The following is a 19,834-nucleotide window of genomic DNA, read 5'->3' as shown; positions in this document are numbered from 1 at the left end:
ATTTTGCGCTCAAAAAGTCAAATGGTGCTCCCTCCCTTCTGAGCTCTGCCGTGCGCCCAAACAGTGGGTTACCCCCACATATGGGGCATCAGCGTACTCGGGATAAATTGGACAACAACTTCTGGGGTCCAATTTCTCTTGTTACCCTTGTGAAAATAAAAACTTGGGGGCTACAAAATCTTTTTTGTGAAAAAAAAAATATTTTTTATTTTCACGACTCTGCATTCTAAACTTCTGTGAAGCACTTGGGCATTCAAAGTTCTCACCACACATCTAGATAAGTTCCTTGGGGGGTCTAGTTTCCAAAATGGGGTCACTTGTGGAGGGTTTCTACTGGTTAGGTACATCAGGGGCTCTGCAAATGCAACATAATACCCGCAGACCATTCTATCAAAGTCTGCATTCCAAAACGGCGCTCCTTCCTTCCGAGCTCTGCCGTGCGCCCAAACAGTGGGTTACCCCCACATATGGGGTACCAGCATACTCAAGACAAATTGGACAACAACTTTTGGGGTCCAATTTCTCTTGTTACCCTTGTAAAAATAAAAACTTGGGGGCTACAATATCTTTTTTGTGGAAAAAAAAAATATTTTTTATTTTCACGGCTCTGCATTATAAACTTCTGTGAAGCACTTGGGCATTCAAGGTTCTCACCACACATCTAGATAAGTTCCATGGGGGGTCTAGTTTCCAAAATGGGGTCACTTGTGGGGGATTTCTACTGTTTAGGCACATCAGGGGCTCTCCAAACGCGACATGGCGTCCGATCTCAATTCCAGCCAATTCTACATTGAAAAAGTAAAACGGCACTCCTTCTCTTCCAAGCTCTGTGGTGCGCCCTAACAGTGGTTTACCCCCACATATGGGGTATCGACGTATTCAGGAGAAATTGCACAACAACTTTTGTGGTCTAATTTCTCCTGTTACCCTTGTGAAAATAAGAATTTGTGGGCAAAAAGATCATTTTTGTGTAAACAAAAGCGATTTTTTTATTTTCACGGCTCTACGTTATAAACTTCTGTGAAGCACTTGGGGGTTCAAAGTGCTCGCCACACATCTAGATAAGTTCCTTAAGGGGTCTAGTTTCCAAAATGGTGTCACTTGTGGGGGGTTTCCACTGTTTAGGCACATCAGGGGCTCTCTAAACGTGACATGGCGTCCGATCTCAATTCCAGCCAATTCTGCATTGAAAAAGTCAAACGGCGCTCCTTCACTTCTAAGTTCTGCGGTGCGCCCTAACAGTGGTTTACCCCCACATATAGGGTATTGGCGTATTCAGGAGAAATTGCATAACAAAATTTATGGTTACATTTCTGTTTTTACACTTGTGAAAATAAAAAAAATGGTTCTGAATTAAGATGTTTGCAAAAAAAAGTTAAATGTTCATTTTTTCCTTCCACATTGTTTCAGTTCCTGTGAAGCACGTAAAGGGTTAATAAACTTCTTGAATGTGGTTTTGAGAACCTTGAGGGGTGTAGTTTTTAGAATGGTGTCACTTCATTATTTTCTATCATATAGACCCCTCAAAATGACTTCAAATGTGATGTGGTCCCTAAAAAAAAATGGTGTTGTAAAAATGAGAAATTGCTGGTCAACTTTTAACCCTTATAACTCCCTAACAAAAAAAAATTTTGTTTCCAAAATTGTGCTGATGTAAAGTAGACATGTGGGAAATGTTATTTATTAACTATTTTTCGTGACATATCTCTCTGATTTAAGGGCATAAAAATACAAAGTTTGAAAATTGCAAAATTTTAAAATTTTCGCCATATTTCCGTTTTTTTCATAAATAATCGCAAGTAATATCGAAGAAATGTTACCACTAACATGAAGTACAATATGTCACGAAAAAACAATCTCAGAATCAGCGGGATCCGTTGAAGCGTTCCAGAGTTATAACCTCATAAAGTGACAGTGGTCAGAATTGCAAAAATTGGCTCGGTCATTAAGTACCAAATTGGCTCTGTCACTAAGGGGTTAATCTTATGTAGTTCCTTTAACCCCTGTCCGACATTGGGTGTAATAGTACACCTACGTCGGACACCCTCCCTTTGTTGTGGGATCCGGCAGTGAACCCATATCTTTTCCGGCACATGCCAGCTGTTTTGAACAGCTGACAAGTGACGCTAAAAGCCACGAGAGGAATCGCAGTCCTCCCGCGGCTGTTAACCTGTTAAATGCTGCTGTCAAACTCTGACATCGGCATTTAACACGCGCTTTCGGCAAGCATGACACGTGATCGGGGGTCACCGATGGGTTGGCATGACAACCAGAGGTCTCCTGCAGACCTCTATGGTTATCACTGCTGGATTGCCGCCCGGTGGTTGGCACACATAGCAAGTGAGCAATTCTGCTACATATAGTACAGGGGATCTGATCAATGCCTGTATGTAGCAGAGGCGATCGGGTTATGGCAGCTTCTAGTCTCCCATGGAAATTATTGAAACATGCAAAAAGTAAAAAAAAAAAAAAAAGTTTTTAAATATATTTAAAAAATAAAAAAATATATAAAAGTTCAAATCATCCCCTTTTTGCCCTATTCAAAATTAAACAATTACAAAAAAAAATTAAACATACACATATTTGGTATCGCCGAGTTCAGAATGGCCCGATCTATCAATGAAAAAAAGGATTAACCTGATCACTAAACGGCATAGAGAAAAAAAGTCAAAATGCCAGAATTAAGTTTTTTGTTCGCCACGACATTGCATTAAAATGCAATAACAGGCGATCAAAAGAACGTATCTGCACTAAAACGGTATCATTAAAAATGTCAGCTCGCCACGCAAAATAAGCCCTCACCCAACCCCAGATCATAAAAAATGGAGACGCTACGGGTATTGGAAAATGGCACAATTTTTAATTTATTTTTTAACAAAGTTTGGATTTTTATTTACCACTTAGATAAAAAAGAACCTAGACATGTTTGGTGTCTATGAACTTGTAATTACCTGGAGAATCATAATGGCAGGTCAATTTTAGTGTTTAATGGACACAGTAAAAAAGCAAAACAAAAAACAAATGTGGTATTGCACTTTTTTTGCAATTTCCCCGCACTTGGAATATTTTTCCCGTTTTGGAGTACATGATATGCTAAAACCAATGATGTGGTTCAAAAGTACAACTGATCCCACAAAAAACAAGCCCTCACATGACCATTTTGACCAAAAAATAAAAAAGTTATCGCTCTGGGAAGAAGGGGTGCAAAAAATTAAAATGCAAAACCAAAAAATACCTCTGGTCGTTAAGGGGTTAATGAGATTATAGCATGCACCTGAGGGTTATTCCTTTCATCCCCTCTCTGGAGAATATGCAAGCATTCTGCTGGAATGCAGCTTGTCACCTTCGGTCAGTGATGTCATTCAGCCATGTCCTGTGATGCGTGGAACCTGGACAGCAAATACATCTTTTGGTTTCGCAGTCAAAGGGCCGTATCCGTCTAATAGACATCTACAGTAGCCCATATTATATTGGAGTACATGTTCAGGCAAGGTAAGGGCTTGGTACTGAAATTAAGGGATTATTAGATCCAAATCTCTTTTTTGTATGTAGGGGGCATTCAAACTCCATACAATGACACAGACAACCAATGAGAATAAAGGGGAGGGGCAAAGTATAACAATTTTTTGAAACAGGGCCACTCAATTATACATTTTTGACAGTTTCCAGAAAGTCAGATAAGATTCCTCTGTAGCATCAGCAAAGAAGCTGGTGGCTGGCCATTTTAAGCAAAGGGAAAGAATTCAAAGTGTGATTCCAGGAAGTCTTATTTTGGAGATTAATTTCTAATTGACTGAATCATAAAATAATAATGCGGGCCACACAGGTTGCTATTATGCAAGGTTTAAGCAGTGCCGAGGAAGTTTCATAGGTTTTGCTTCAAAATCTTTCAGCTTCTTGGAGAAACAAAACAAAATAAAGTAATGTACGTTTGTGCACTTTAGCATAGGAAGCATTAGGAATCGTATGCCAATTGCCGTAATAAAATCACTATCATGAAAGTTATAACACCTCTTTAGCCCCTAGGTTTTGTTCTATTCTTCCTCAATTAGTTAATGGATGTTGGCTTGTACAGGAAATATGGTGGATTGGTTACAGAGCTTAAGGTGGATGAGGAGCAGCCTAAGAAATCTCCAGGAATACATGTTTATCATAATAGCAGCTCCATGTAGAAAAAGAAACTAGAGCAGCGTGTTCAACTAAGTGGGGTGCCATCTCGTCTGGTTTGTACATGCACTGGGCGGTCATTAAGCCACAATGTACCATATTTTCCGGCGTATAAGACGACTTTTTAACCCCTGAAAATCTTCTTAAAAGTCGGGGGTCGTCTTATACGCCAGGTATCTATGGCGGGTGGGGGGGGAGTGGTCCCTATGACGGAGGGGGCGTCTCACAGGGAAGTGTGAGTATGCCCCATTACCTCATATTGTAGCTGCAGCGTCAGCGTGGGGTGCTGGGGAGCGGCGGCGGCTGCTCCTTTGTGCCACGTGGGTGCTGTGGGGCGGCAGCGGGGGCGTATCTTCAGGGAGAGTCAGTCGGGGCTCCTCCGGCATCTCCCGAAATCCCGGAGGCGCCGGCAGCTCCATTGCTGCGATGCGGTGGTCTCCGGGAAAATGGCCGCTGGGGGCGGCGCAGGCTCAGATTCAGATCTCACTTCCCTGTGAGACGCCCCCTCCGTCATCGGGACCACTCCCCCCCCCAAAAAAAAGGCACATTAGTCACCGGCCGTATAAGATGACATACGGCGTATAAGAAGACCCCTGATTTTTAAGATTTTATATTTTAACTGGAAAAGTTGGGGGGTCGTCTTATACGCCCAGTCGTCTTATACGCCGGAAAATACGGTAGGCGTGGTTACATGACAATACACTTTGATGTCAGTGCCAAAGGAAAGGGACAAGGACATCAAGACAGTGTTGCAAGGTCCCATGAAGTGAAGAATGTCAAAACTCCTCCTAAAATTAGTGACTGCTTCAAGGAGAAATAAAGACCATATCGCATCGTTGATATGGTTACCCGTGTTATCGTCCCTTGCATCAAGCTCCCCTAGGCCACGACTGAAGTCATATTTGCTGGGAGACACTTCATATGCAGAAACACAGTCACATTGACCTGCATAATAGGAAGGAGAATCCATCTCTACTCGCTGTTATCTGCTGCCTACCATCCTGCAACCTTCCCCTTTAATGTACCTGAAGAATGTTTGCTAAATTCATTTGTTGCATTGTATTACTTACTGCTGTACATCCATGCTGGGGTCACAGGAGATATTATCATGTTCAAGGTGTTAGAGCATATGGTTGCAGCCAGGCTCAGTGCCTTTGATCATGTAACCTCCCCTGGGGTGTTGGCCAATTGCTAATTTATCCCAAATAAGGACCCAAAATCCCTCTCATTTGATCCTTTACTCCATCCTATAAATTTAGTAGCATTTTAAGAGGTGCACGCGTGTGGGGTTAGGCACGCGCATTCCTGCAGCAAAGCATTTCGAGGCTAAACATAAAGACGCCGCAGTTATTTCAAGGGCAGTTAGTCATGGCAGGGGTCAGGACTCCACTCTTTGATCTGTCTCTTTTGGGTATGTCTGCGGAATAAGCACTTCTTATTACTTGTATCTAGCTTTTCTATTAACACATCTTACTCCTTCACCATGTTTACATATGCCCTTTGCCAGTGTTTGCTCCACTAATCCTCTCTCTCCTTCGCTATCACAAACCCAAGCACTCTCTAACCTAATAATCATCTCCCCTTCCTTCTTACCTCCCCACCTGTCCTCCTCTGCTGACCTGCTCCTCAACCTCAAATCTGTCCTAAGAAAACTTAAAACAAGTCGGCCACTCTCTTTCTCCCACCTGCTCTCCCTTTCTCTGCTTTTCCTCACTGCTGGAGACATATCTACCAACCTGGGACCCCCACAGCTCATACCTCCCACTACTACCCTATCCTATCGCTCCCTATCTAATATGAACTACCGCAAACTTTCCAACATAAAACCCATGCCCCTGACGCCCACCTCCCTGCTCCCTCTCTCTGGAGCACTCTGGAATGCCCGCTCAATCTGCAATAAGCTTCACGTGATTCAAGACCTTTTTCTCTCTCGTAATCTTGCCTTCCTTGGCCTCACAGAAACATGGCTAACACCCTCTGACACCGCCTCCCCTGCTGTGCTACGGAGGCCTCCACTTCACCCACACCCCTTGACCCGGCAACAAACATAGTGGAGGAGTGGGTCTTTTCCTTTCTTCTAACTGCACCTTTAACCCAATCCCACCTCTACCCTCCCTTATCCTCCCCTCTTTTGAAGTCCATTCTGTCCGCATATACTCTCCCTCCAACCTCCAAGTGGCCATCATATACCGACCCCCAGGCCCGGCCACTGCCTTTATTGACCAATTCTCCACCTGGCTTCTTCACTTTCTCTCTGCTGATATTCCCACCATCATCATGGGTGACTTCAACATGCCCATTGATACTCTTCAGTCAACAGCCTCCAAACTTCTGTTCCTTACCTCATCCTTTGGACTTACTCAGTTGTCCTCCGCAGCCACCCACACAGACGGACATACATTAAACCTGGTATTCACCCGTCTCTGCTCTCTATCTAACTTCACCACCTCCCCTCTCCCTCTATCCAACCACCATCTGCTCACCTTCTCATCCCTGTCCTCCCCACCAGTCATCCATGTCCAGCAAAAACCTTGCACACCTACACACCGACACACTCTCTGACTCTATCCTACCACTGGCATTCATATCCTCACTCCACGACACAGACAGTGCCACTGCTTTCTATAATGCCACTCTTGCATCAGCTATTGACACAGTTGCCCCTCTCGTCCATGGCAGAGTGCGACGTATCAATAGACAACCTTGGCACAATAACACCACTAAAAAGCTCAGGCACGTGTCCAGGGTTGCGGAGCGGCGTTGGAAGAAAACACACTTGCAAGACGACTTCACTGCATTCAAACAGGCAACACTCGCTTTTAAATCTGCTCTCACCTCTGCTAAACAGATCTACTTCACAACCCTCGTATTTTCCCTATCCTACAACCCCAAACAGTTATTCAAAACCTTTAACTCCCTCCTCCGCTCCCCACTGCCCCCTCCAAGCTCCCTCATCTCTGCTGAGGACTTTGCCACACACTTTAAAAATAAGATCAACCAGACAAGACAAGTCTTCATTGTTCAACCACCACATCCCCTTTGTATACCAGACCAATGCCCAAACCCAATAACCTCCCTATCCAACATCACTGAAGGGGGGCTTAATTGTCTCCTCTCCAAATTGCACCTCACCACCTGTGTGCTCGACCCCATCCCACCTCTTCCCCAACCTCACCACCACACTTATTCCATCCCTAACCCACCTCTTCAACTTATCACTATCTTCTGGCACCTTCCCTTCTGCTTTCAAACATGCCACAATCACACCTATTCTTAAAAAGCCAACTCTCGATCCAACTGCTATGTCCAGCTATTGCCCAATATCATTGCTCCCATTCGCTTCCAAACTCCTGGAGCAGCACGTCCACTCTGAACTTTCCTCCCACCTCTCATCTAACTCTAGCTCTTTGACAATCTACAATCTGGTTTCCGCCCCCATCACTTTACCGAGACAGCCCTGACCAAAATCACTAACGACCTACTTACTGCGAAAGCTAATGGACAATACTCTGTACTCCTCCTTCTAGACCGGTCCTCTGCTTTCGACACGGTTGACCACTGCCTCTTACTACAGATCCTCTCCTCCTTTGGCATCAAAGACCTCGCCCTATCCTGGATCTCCTCGTACCTTTCCAACCCCACATTCAGTGTCTCCCACTCCCACACTACCTCCTCATCCCACCCTCTCTCTGTTGGAGTCCCCCAAGGCTCTGTTCTAGGACCCCTACTCTTCTCAATCTATACACTTGGCTTGGGACAACTCAAAGTCCCATGGATTCCAGTACCACATCTATGCTGATGACACTCAGATCTACCTCTCTGGCCCAGACGTCACCGCCCTGCTGTCCAGAATCCCAGAGTGCCTCTCAGCCATATCCTCTTCCTTCTCCTCTAGCTTCCTCAAACTCAATGTGGACAAATCTGAACACATCATCTTTCCTTCATCCCATAGATCTTCCTTACCTGACCTATCTATCGCAATCAATAACATCATGCTTTCCCCCGTACCGGAAGTCCGCTGCCTCGGAGTAACCTTCGACTCTACCCTGTCCTTCAAACCGCACATCCATGCTCTTTCCATCTCCTGTCGCCTCCAGCTCAAAAATATCTCCAGAATCCATCCTTTCCTCAACCGTCAATCTACTAAAATGCTTGTGCATGCCCTCATCATCTCCCACCTTGACTACTGCAACATCCTTTCCTGCGGCCTCCCTGCTAACACCCTTGCACCTCTCCAGTCCATCCTTAAAGGGAACCGGTCACCCCGTTTTTTGAGATTGAGCTATAAATACTGTTAAATAGGGCCTGCGCTGTGTGTTCCTATAGTGTATGTAGTGTACCCCGATTCCCCATGTATGCTGAGAAATAACTTACCAAAGTCGCCGTTTTCGCCTGTCAATCAGGCTGGTCAGGTCGGGAGGGCGTGGTGACATCGCTGGTTCTTCCTCAGCTTTACGTTGGTGGCGTAGTGGCGTAGTGGTGAAGACACAGCGCGCGATCTGCGCTGTCATCCCTTTCGTCGGTGGGGGCGGCCATCTTCCTGGGGCCGCGCGTGCGCAGATCGAGTGCTCTGCTGCACGGGGCTTCAGGAAAATGGCCGCGGGATGCCGCGCGTGCGCATTAGAGATCGCGGCGGCCATTTTCCCAAAGCCGAGATGCAAACTCGGCTTTGGGAAAATGGCCGCCGCGATCTCTAATGCGCACGCGCGGCATCCCGCGGCCATTTTCCTGAAGCCCCGTGCAGCAGAGCACTCGATCTGCGCACGCGCGGCCCCAGGAAGATGGCCGCCCCCACCGACGAAAGGGATGACAGCGCAGATCGCGCGCTGTGTCTTCACCACTACGCCACTACGCCACCAACGTAAAGCTGAGGAAGAACCAGCGATGTCACCACGCCCTCCCGACCTGACCAGCCTGATTGACAGGCGAAAACGGCGACTTTGGTAAGTTATTTCTCAGCATACATGGGGAATCGGGGTACACTACATACACTATAGGAACACACAGCGCAGGCCCTATTTAACAGTATTTATAGCTCAATCTCAAAAAACGGGGTGACAGGTTCCCTTTAACTCTGCTGCCCGACTAATTCATCTCTCTCCTCGCTACTCCTCTGCTTCCCCCCTCTGCAAATCTCTTCACTGGCTCCCATTCCCTCAGCGTATCCAGTTCAAATTACTAATACTGACCTACAAAGCCATCCACAACCTGTCTCCTCCATATATCTCTGATCTAATCTCCCGATATCTTCCCTCACGTGTTCTCCGGTCCTCCCAAGACCTCCTTCTCTCCTCAACACTTATTCGCTCCTCATCCAACCACCTCCAAGACTTCTCCCGAATATCCCCCATCCTCTGGAATTCTTTGCCAAAACATGTCCGACTATCAACCACATTCGGATCCTTCAGACGGAACCTAAAAACCCATCTCTTCAGGAAAGCCTACAGCCTGCACTGACCCCGCTGCCTCCTCATCACTACCGAAGCTACCGCCTCACCAACACCGGAGCACCTGCAACCCTCAACCTACTGTCTCCTTCCCCATAATCCTGTAGAATGTAAGTCCGCAAGGGCAGGGTCCTCGCCCCTCTGTATCAGTCTGTCATTGTTAGTTTGTTTACTGTAAGTGATATCTGTATCTTGTATGTAACCGCTTCTCATGTAAAGCACCATGGAATCAATGATGCTATATAAATAAATAATAATAATCCTAGGACCACTGACACTGGTCACTCCACAGGAGAAGGTAAGGAAAAAAAAAAAAAAAAGTGTGGCCAGGAGGTTTCTCCCAGGATCATTTTGGGATGGAAAAAAAATGGAGGCAGGGAAGAACTAAGAAGCTTTAAACCTTTTTTCTGTCCAGTCAGGGGAAGACTATCCATTGCATTGTTATGGTGATAACTAGGAGAAATAATATTTCAACCATAAAGCTACAGGTACAAGCTTATGTGACCCATACTTTTTTTCTTACAAAAATAAGGTTCCTTACCTGGCCCATGTCCATCTCCTTTTTTTGCCTCATTGATTTTTGGACAGCCTCACTTAGCGATTTTGTGTATGAAAGCAATGCCTGTAGCTGAGAATCTGTGAGAACCCAAAGCAGCTCATCTAAGAAGAATGACAGTTTGGAGGACAGGACCACACAATCTTTAGTCTAAAGAAAACAAAAATGAAAAAATCATCAGTACCTAATTACTTCATTATTCATGAATTTTTATTAATACAGCACAAACACATGCCTGCTCCAGGCCCACAGAAATCCTGTGTAGTGGAAAGAAGAAAATTAGGGAATAAGGTGAAAATAAATGGTAAAAAGAAAATAGGACAATTCACATAGAATGGAGCATCTTATATATTTTCATCTAGTTTGATTAGATTTCAGTATCTAAACGATAAAATAGGGTTTGCTTTCTTTTTACTTTTGAAACATTCATCTTTCTTGTACTGTCTGTACAGATCGTGTGCTTTATGGCACCTGCAATGAATGGAAACTATTTTTGCAATCAATTCATTTTTTAGCCTTTTTTAAAAAACACCAGAAACACAACTGATTGCAAACCCCTTACAATACACCATTTACATCCCTTTATCCCTTGGATAAAAGCAGTCATTTCACACTTAGTAGTGGTATAGAATCATGTAGTATATTTCAATCACATGTACTGTATCTTATGGTGCTCTCAAATATCATATGAACAAGTCATATGAACAGTGGATCACTTTTCAGAAATAGTCCTGAGTATTCATGTTGTGGAAGAAAACCTTTTAATGATCAGATGTATTCTAGTATATATGTGAAATCTTTTACCTTAGATCCACTACTCACACAGCAGTTTTCTACCTAGTGAATGGCACCCCCTAATTCACTGACTTTAAAGTGACTGGAAAGCACTGTTAGGGCAGCGTCAGACTGCCGTATTTCTCCTGCGAGAATCACATCGCACTGCCCGGACTGGACGGCACCTCTCCTGACCCGAGCACGACAGCATGATGGATTACTATGCATCTGTCAGGAGAGCTGACAGCCAGTAAGAGTTCTATGATGCGATTCTCACACCAGAAATACGGCAGTGTGTCTCTGCCCTTAGAATGTCAATCCATGGGCCCAATTTCAATTTTCAGTTTGCTTTTAATTTTTGTTATATACACGCCTATTTATCTTTTTTTTTGCCTCATATTCCAATATCAGGAGATAGCATCAGCCAATGTGCTTACAAAGAATTCTTATTTTGTAAATTTTAAGTATTAAATTGAAGTACAATGTTTCAAAATAAGCCCAATACAGTGCATTCACACATTGTATGCTATTAACCCCCTTCACCCCGAAGCCTGTTTTCACCTTCTTGACTAGGCCAATTTTTACAATTCTGACCACTGTCAATTTATGAGATCATAGCTCTTGAACACTTCAGCGGATCCCGGTGATTCTGAGAATGTTTTCTCGTGATAAAGTGTATTTTATGTTAGCGGTAAAATTTCTTTGATATGACTTGCGTTTATTTATGAAAAAAAAAAAAATTTGAAAAATTCGCAATTTTCAAACTTTTAATTTTTATGCCCTTAACCCCCTTTCTGACATCAAACGTACTATTCCATCCATGTGACCCGGGCCAATTTGACCATGGACGGAATAGTACGTCTGAGCGATTGGCCATGATCACGGGGGGAGCGCGGCCGATCGCCGCCGGTTGTCAGCTGATTCTGACAGCTGGCTCCCGGCACTAGGTGCCAGGAGCATTAACAGAATGCTCCCGGCACTTTAAAGTGAACCTGTCACCTGAATTTGGCGGGACTGGTTTTGGGTCATATGGGTGGAGTTTTCAGGTGTTTGATTCACCCTTTCCTTACCTGCTGGCTGCATGCTGGCTGCAATATTGGATTGAAGTTCATTCTCTGTCCTCCGTGGTACACGCCTGCGCAGGGTAATCTTGCCTTGTGCAGGCGTGTACTATGGAGGACAGAGAATGAACTTCAATCCAATATTGCAGCCAGCATGCAGCCAGCGGGTAAGGAAAGGATGAATCAAACACCCAAAAACTCCACCCATATGACCCAAAACCTGTCCCGCCAAATTCAGGTGACAGGTTCCCTTTAAACCCCAAAATGCTGCAATCAAATACGATCGCAGCATTACAGAAGCCGGCGCAGGGACTGACAGCCCCTCCGCCTTTGCAACGGAGAACCCGAGGCGTGACAAGGCGTGATGTTGCCATGGTGACCCGATGTAGTCATGATGACATCCAGGTCACCAGAGCTAGGAAACTTGGTGATAATGCGCAGTGCATGATCACCAAGTCTCCCTGTCAGTGCAATGCTGCTTCATCTGCATGCCATAGAAGGGATCAGCCTGCAAAAAATGATTGTCCCATAGTGGGACACAGTGAAAAAGTTAGAAAAAAGTAAAAAAAAAATTTAAATAATAGTAAAAATATTAAAAAATAAAATAAAAAATCAATGTTTATTCCATCAATAAATAAATATTTCAATGTAAAAAAAATCTAAACAATAAAAGTAACCCCTTTAGTGAACACCATAAAAAAACAAGGCAAAAAACAATGCTTTTATCATCATACTGCCGAACAAAAAGTAAAATAACACGCGATCAAAAAGACAGATTTAAATAAACATGAAAACGTCATCTTGTCCCGCAAAAAAACAAGCACCCATACAGCTCCATCAGCAAAAAAAATAAAAAAGTTATAGCTTTTAGAATAAAGGGATGCAAAAATGATTATTTTTTTATATAAAATAGTTTTTATTGTATAAAAGCGCCAAAACATAAAAAAATTATATAAATGACGTATTGCTGTAATCGTACTAACCTGAAGAATAAAACTGCTTTATCAATTTAACCACACATGGGATATAAACATCCCCCCCCCCCCCCAAAAGAAATTCATGAATTGCTGGTTTTTGTTCATTCTGCCTCCCAAAAATCGGAATAGAAAGTGATAAAAAAACATGCCATGTGCCTGAAAATGGTACCAATAAAAATGTCAACTCGTCCGGCTAAAGGCAAGACCTTTACGTGACTCGGTCGGCCGAAATGTTAAAAAACTATAGCACTCAAAATATAGTGATGCAAAAACTATTTTTTTCAATAAAAAACATCTTTTAGTGTGTGATAGCTGCCAAACATAAAGACCCGCTATAAGGTCTCTTTCATACATCCTTATATTTCCGGTACTGGAGATGTCAGTGTCCGTGTGCCGCATCAGTACCACAAGGACGGGCACCAGGGAAGAAGCGCTACAGTAAGCGCTGTTCCCCTGCGCCGGGTGCTGAACACGGCTCTCATCATTCTTACCTGCTCTGCAAACAATTTTAGTGAGCAGGGTAGAATGATGAGAGTTACATTTAAGTAATAAAAGAGACAGCAAGTGGCGGCTGATGGAACTATTACTCCCATCAGCCTACCCCTGCTGCTGCTAATAACAGTGACAGCAGGAGCGGCGGATTGGAGTATTCATCTGCTGCCCCTGCACTTTAAATAAATAAGGCAATTTAGAAACAAAAACGGGGTGGGTTCCCCCCTATTTTTGGTAACCAGCCATACAAGACTCACAGCTGGGGGCTGTGACCCTCAGCAGTCAGCTTCAGCAAGGTTGGATAGCTAGACTAGAGGGCCATATTTTTTAATTATTTAAATAAATAATTTTTTAACAAAAAAAAATGTTGGTTCCAAAATTGTGCTGATGTGATCTTTGTAATTTAAGGGCATGAAAATTAAAAGTTGGAAAATTGCAAAATTTTTGCCAAATTTCCAGTTTTTTAACATATAATTGCAAGTTATATCAAAGAAATTTTACCACTAACATGAATATGTCATGAAAAAAATGTCAGAATCACCGGGATCCATTGAAGTGTTCCAGAGTTATTACGTCATAAAAAGGGACAGTGGTCAGAATTGTAAAAACTGGCTTGGTCATTAACAAGCAAACCACCCTCAGGGGTAAAGGGGTTAAATCAGAGAATCATATCGCACAAAATATTTAATAAATAACATTTCCCACATGTCTCCTTTACATCAGCACAATTTTGGAAACATAGTTTTTTTTGTTAGGAAGTTAAAAAGTTGAAAAGTTAAAAGTTGACCAGCGATTTCTCATTTTTATAACAAAATTTGCAAAACCATTTTTCTTAGGGACTACCTCACATTTGAAGTGACTGAGGGGCCTATATGACAGAAAATTCCTCAAAATGACACCATTCTAAAAACTGCACACCTCAGCGTATTTAAAACCACATTCAAGAAGTTTATTAACCCATCGGGTGCTCTACAGGAATTTTTGGAAAGTGGAAGAAAAAAAAAACATTTACTTGTCTTTCACAAAAAAAAATCATTTAGACCTACATGTGCTTCTCACAAAATTACAATATCATCAAAAAGTTAATTTATTTCAGTTCTACAATGCAAAAAGTGAAACTCAAATATTATATAGAGTCATTACAAACAGAGTGATCTATTTCAAGTGTTTATTTCTGTTAATGTTGATGGTTGTGGCTTACAGCCAATGAAAACCAAAAAAGCCATTATCTCAGTAAATTAAAATACTTTATAACACCAGTTTGAAAAATTATTTTAAAAATGTTGGCCAACTGAAATGTATGTTCAGTAAATGCACTCAATACTTGGTCGGGGGTCCTTTTGCATCAGTTACTGCATCAATGTGGTGTGGCATGGAGGTGATCAGCCTGTGGTACTGCTGAGGTGTTATAGAAGCCCAGGTTGCTTTGATAGCAGCCTTCAGCTCGTTTGCATTGTTGGGTCTGGTGTCTCATCTTCCTCAACAATACCCCATAGATTCTTTATGGCTTTAAGGTCAGGTGAGTTTGCTGGCCAATCAACACACAGTGATACCGTTGTTTTTAATACAGGTATTGGTACTTTTGGCAGTGTGGACAGGTGCCAAGTTCTGCTGGAGAATGAAATTTCCATCTCCAAAAAGCTTTTCGGCAGAGGAAAGCATGAAATGCTCTAAAAGTTTCTGGTAGACCTACGCCAGCAGATGACATGGCTCCCTGTTGTGAATTCTGTTATCGGACTCCCTCCTGTGGTCATGAATGGTACTTCGGCGAGTTCTGTCCATGGACTCTCTCTGGTGGCTGTGAGTGGAGCTGCTGCTTCTGAGGTTCCTTCCACAGGTGACGTAGTTTATTCTTTGGCTGGCTGCTCTATTTAACTCCACTCAGATCGTTACTCCATGCCAGCTGTCAATGTTCTTGTACTGGTTCAGTTCGCTCTTGGATCTTTCTGGTGACCTGTCTACTCCAGCAGAAGCTAAGTCCCTGCTAGTTAATTATTTGTTCATTGTTTCCTTGTCCAGCTTGCTATCATGATTTTGCCTTGCTAGCTGGAAGCTCTGGGATGCAGAGTGGCACCTCCGCACCGTGAGTCGGTGCGGAGGTCTTTTTGCACACTCTGCGTGGTCGTTTTTGTGCTGACCGCAAAGATACCTTTCCTATCCTCAGTCTGTTTAGTAAGTCTGGCCTCCCTTTGCTGAAACCTGTTTCATTTCTGTGTTTGTGACTTTCATCTTAACTCACAGTCAATATATGTGGGGGGCTGCCTTTTCCTTTGGGGAATTTCTCTGAGGCAAGGTAGGCATTATTTTCTATCTTTAGGGCTAGTTAGCTCTTAGGCTGTGAAGAGGCGTCTAGGCAGAGTTAGGTACGCTCCATGGCTATTTCTAGTTGTGTGATAGTATTAGGGGTTGCAGTCAGCAGGCAGAGCTCCCACTTCCCAGAGCTTGTCCTGTGTGAGTTTAACCATCAGGTCGTTCCGGGTGCTCCTAACCACCAGGTCCATAACAGTACAGCTGGCCCAAAGTATTAATGCATCTCAATAGAGGGATAAGAGAAGTTCTGAGACCATTTTTTTTTCTCTGCAGTGTGTTTTGTCTTTCTTTTCCCCTTAACCTCTGGGTGGTTCAGGACACAGGTGTAGATATGGACATTCAAGGTCTGTCCTCTTGTGTGGATCATCTCACTGCAAGGGTACAAAACATTCAAGATTTTGTGGTTCAGAATCCGATGTTAGAGCCTAGAATTCCAATTCCTGATTTGTTTTCTGGGGACAGATCTAAGTTCCTGAATTTCAAAAATAATTGTAAACTGTATCTAGCTTTGAAACCCTGCTCCTCTGGTGACCCCGTTCAACAAGTAAAAATTATTATTTCTTTGTTGCATGGTGACCCTCAAGACTGGGCATTTTCCCTTGCGCCAGGAGATCCTGCATTGAGTGATGTAGATGCGTTTTTTCTGGCGCTTGGATTGCTTTATGATGAACCAAATTCAGTGGATCAGGCAGACAAAATCTTGCTGGCTTTGTGTCAGGGTCAGGATGAAGCGGAGGTGTATTGTCAGAAGTTTAGAAAGTGGTCTATGCTTACTCAGTGGAATGAGTGTGCCCTGGCGGCAATTTTCAGAAAGGGTCTTTCTGAAGCCCTTAAGGATGTCATGGTGGGATTTCCCACGCCTGCTGGTCTGAATGAGTCTATGTCCTTGGCCATTCAGATCGATCGGCGCTTGCGTGAGCGCAAAGCTGTGCACCATTTGGCGGTATTCTCTGAGCATAGGCCTGAGCCTATGCAATCTGATAGGACTTTGACCAGAGCTGAACGGCAAGAACACAGACGTCGGAATGGGCTGTGTTTTTACTGTGGTGATTCCACTCATGCTATCTCCGATTGTCCTAAGCGCACTAAGCGGTTCGCTAAGTGTGCCACCATTGGTACGGTACAGTCTAAATTTCTTTTCTCCGTTACTCTGATTTGCTCTTTGTCGTCTTATTCTGTTATGGCATTTGTGGATTCAGGCGTTGCCCTGAATTTGATGGACTTGGAGTTTGCCATGCGCTGTGGTTTTTTCTTGGAGCCCTTGCAGTATCCTATTCCATTGAGAGGAATTGATGCTACGCCTTTGGCCAAGAATAAGCCTCAGTACTGGACTCAATTGACCATGTGCATGGCTCCTGCACATCAGGAGGATATTCGCTTTTTGGTGTTGCATAATCTGCATGATGTGGTCGTTTTGGGGTTGCCATGGCTACAGGTCCATAATCCAGTATTGGATTGGAAATCTATGTCTGTGTCCGGCTGGGGTTGTCAGGGGGTACATGGTGATGTTCCATTGCTGTCAATTTCGCCTTCCACTCCTTCTGAAGTCCCTGAGTTTTTGTCAGATTACCGGGATGTATTTGAAGAGCCCAAATCCGGTGCCCTACCTCCTCATAGGGATTGCGATTGTGCTATTAATTTGATTCCTGGTAGTAAGTTTCCTAAGGGCCGACAGTTTAATTTATCTGTGCCAGAGCACGCCGCTATGCGGAGTTATATAAAGGAATCCTTGGAGAAAGGTCATATTCGCCCGTCGTCATCACCGTTGGGAGCAGGGTTCTTTTTTGTGGCCAAGAAGGATGGTTCTTTGAGACCTTGTATTGATTACCGCCTTCTTAAGATCACAGTCAAATTTCAGTACCCTTTGCCGCTGCTGTCTGATTTGTTTGCTCGGATTAAGGGGGCTAGTTGTTTCACCAAGATAGATCTTCGAGGGGCGTATAATCTTGTGCGAATTAAACAGGGCGATGAATGGAAAACAGCATTTAATACGCCCGAGGGCCATTTTGAGTACCTGGTTATGCCATTCGGGCTTTCTAATGCTCCATCTGTGTTTCAGTCCTTTATGCATGACATCTTCCGAAAGTACCTGGATAGATTCATGATTGTATATTTGGATGATATTTTGGTCTTTTCGGAAGATTGGGAGTCTCATGTGAAGCAGGTCAGAATGGTGTTCCAGGTCCTTCGTGCGAATTCCTTGTTTCTGAAGGGGTCAAAATGTCTCTTTGGAGTTCAGAAGGTTTCATTTTTGGGTTTCATTTTTTCCCCTTCTACTATCGAGATGGACCCTGTTAAAGTTCAGGCCATTTATGATTGGACTCAGCCGACATCTGTGAAGAGCCTGCAGAAGTTCCTGGGCTTTGCTAATTTTTACCGTCGCTTCATCTCTAATTTTTCTAGTGTTGCTAAACCGTTGACTGATTTGACCAAGAAAGGTGCTGATGTGGTCAATTGGTCTTCTGCGGCTGTAGAGGCTTTTCAGGAGTTGAAGCGTCATTTTTCTTCTGCCCCCGTGTTCTGCCAGCCAGATGTTTCGCTCCCGTTTCAGGTCGAGGTTGATGCTTCTGAGATTGGAGCAGGGGCTGTTTTGTCGCGAACAAGTTCTGATGGCTCGGTGATGAAACCATGTGCCTTTTTTTCTAGAAAATTCTCGCCTGCTGAGCGCAATTATGATGTTGGCAATCGAGAGTTGTTGGCCATGAAGTGGGCATTCGAGGAGTGGCGACATTGGCTTGAAGGAGCCAAGCATCGCGTGGTGGTTTTGACGGATCACAAGAATTTGACTTACCTCGAGTCTGCCAAACGGTTGAATCCTAGACAGGCTCGATGGTCGCTGTTTTTCTCCCGTTTTGATTTTGTGGTTTCGTACCTTCCGGGCTCTAAGAATGTGAAGGCTGATGCCCTGTCAAGGAGTTTTGTGCCTGACTCTCCGGGTGTTCCTGAGCCGGCGGGTATTCTCAAAGAGGGGGTAATTTTGTCTGCCATTTCCCCTGATTTGCGGCGGGTGCTGCAGAAGTTTTAGGATGATAGACCTGACTTTTGTCCAGCGGAGAAACTATTTGTCCCTGATAGATGGACTAGTAGAGTTATCTCTGAGGTTCATTGTTCGGTGTTGGCGGGTCATCCTGGAATCTTTGGTACCAGAGATTTGGTGGCTAGATCCTTTTGGTGGCCTTCTTTGTCACGGGATGTGCGTTCTTTTGTGCAGTCCTGTGGGACTTGTGCTCGGGCTAAGCCCTGCTGTTCTCGTGCCGGTGGGTTGCTTTTGCCCTTGCCGATCCCGAAGAGGCCCTGGACGCATATTTCCATGGATTTTATTTCAGATCTCCCTGTCTCTCAAAGGATGTTGGTCATTCGGGTGGTTTGTGATCGCTTCTCTAAGATGGTTCATTTGGTACCCTTGTCTAAATTGCCTTCCTCCTCTGATTTGGTGCCATTGTTTTTCCAGCATGTGGTTCGTTTGCATGGCATTCCGGAGAACATTGTCTCGGACAGAGGTTCCCAGTTTGTTTCGAGGTTTTGGCGGTCCTTTTGTGCTAAGATGGGCATTGATTTGTCTTTTTCTTCGGCTTTCCATCCTCAGACAAATGGCCAAACCGAACGAACTAATCAGACTTTGGAAACATATCTGAGATGCTTTGTTTCTGCTGATCAGGATGATTGGGTGTCCTTCTTGCCTTTGGCTGAGTTCGCCCTTAATAATCGGGCCAGCTCGGCTACTTTGGGTTCGCCTTTTTTCTGTAATTCTGGTTTCCATCCTCGTTTCTCTTCAGGGCAGGTTGAGCCTTCGGACTTTCCTGGTGTGGATACTGTGGTGGACAGGTTGCAGCAGATTTGGACTCGTGGTGGACAATTTGACATTGTCCTAGGAGAAGGCTCAACGTTTCGCTAACCGCCGGTGCTGTGTTGGTCCCCGACTTCGTGTTGGGGATTTGGTTTGGTTGTCGTCTCGTTATGTTCCTATGAAGGTGTCCTCTCCTAAGTTTAAGCCTCGTTTCATTGGTCCGTATAAGATTTCTGAAGTTCTCAATCCTGTGTCATTTCGTT

At 44.1% G+C, this 19,834-nt stretch overlaps 1 protein-coding gene across 3 annotated transcripts in view; it reads right to left on the bottom strand.

Annotated features, from left to right (window-relative positions):
- The window catches only part of BLTP3A (bridge-like lipid transfer protein family member 3A), a 1,189,163-nt gene that overhangs the window by 1,032,078 nt on the left and 137,251 nt on the right, over positions 1 to 19,834 (bottom strand). For all 3 annotated transcript variants that reach the window (XM_069756570.1, XM_069756572.1, XM_069756571.1), the window contains one exon: positions 10,156 to 10,320. In XM_069756570.1, coding sequence (XP_069612671.1) covers positions 10,156 to 10,320 — 165 coding nt within the window. The remainder of the gene's footprint in view (positions 1 to 10,155; positions 10,321 to 19,834) is intronic.

This window comes from Ranitomeya imitator, chromosome 3 (genome assembly GCF_032444005.1).
Source record: "Ranitomeya imitator isolate aRanImi1 chromosome 3, aRanImi1.pri, whole genome shotgun sequence".
Lineage (NCBI taxonomy): Eukaryota > Metazoa > Chordata > Amphibia > Anura > Dendrobatidae > Ranitomeya > Ranitomeya imitator.
Note: the sequence above shows the minus strand (reverse complement) of the source record. Positions and strands in the feature narration are given on the sequence as shown.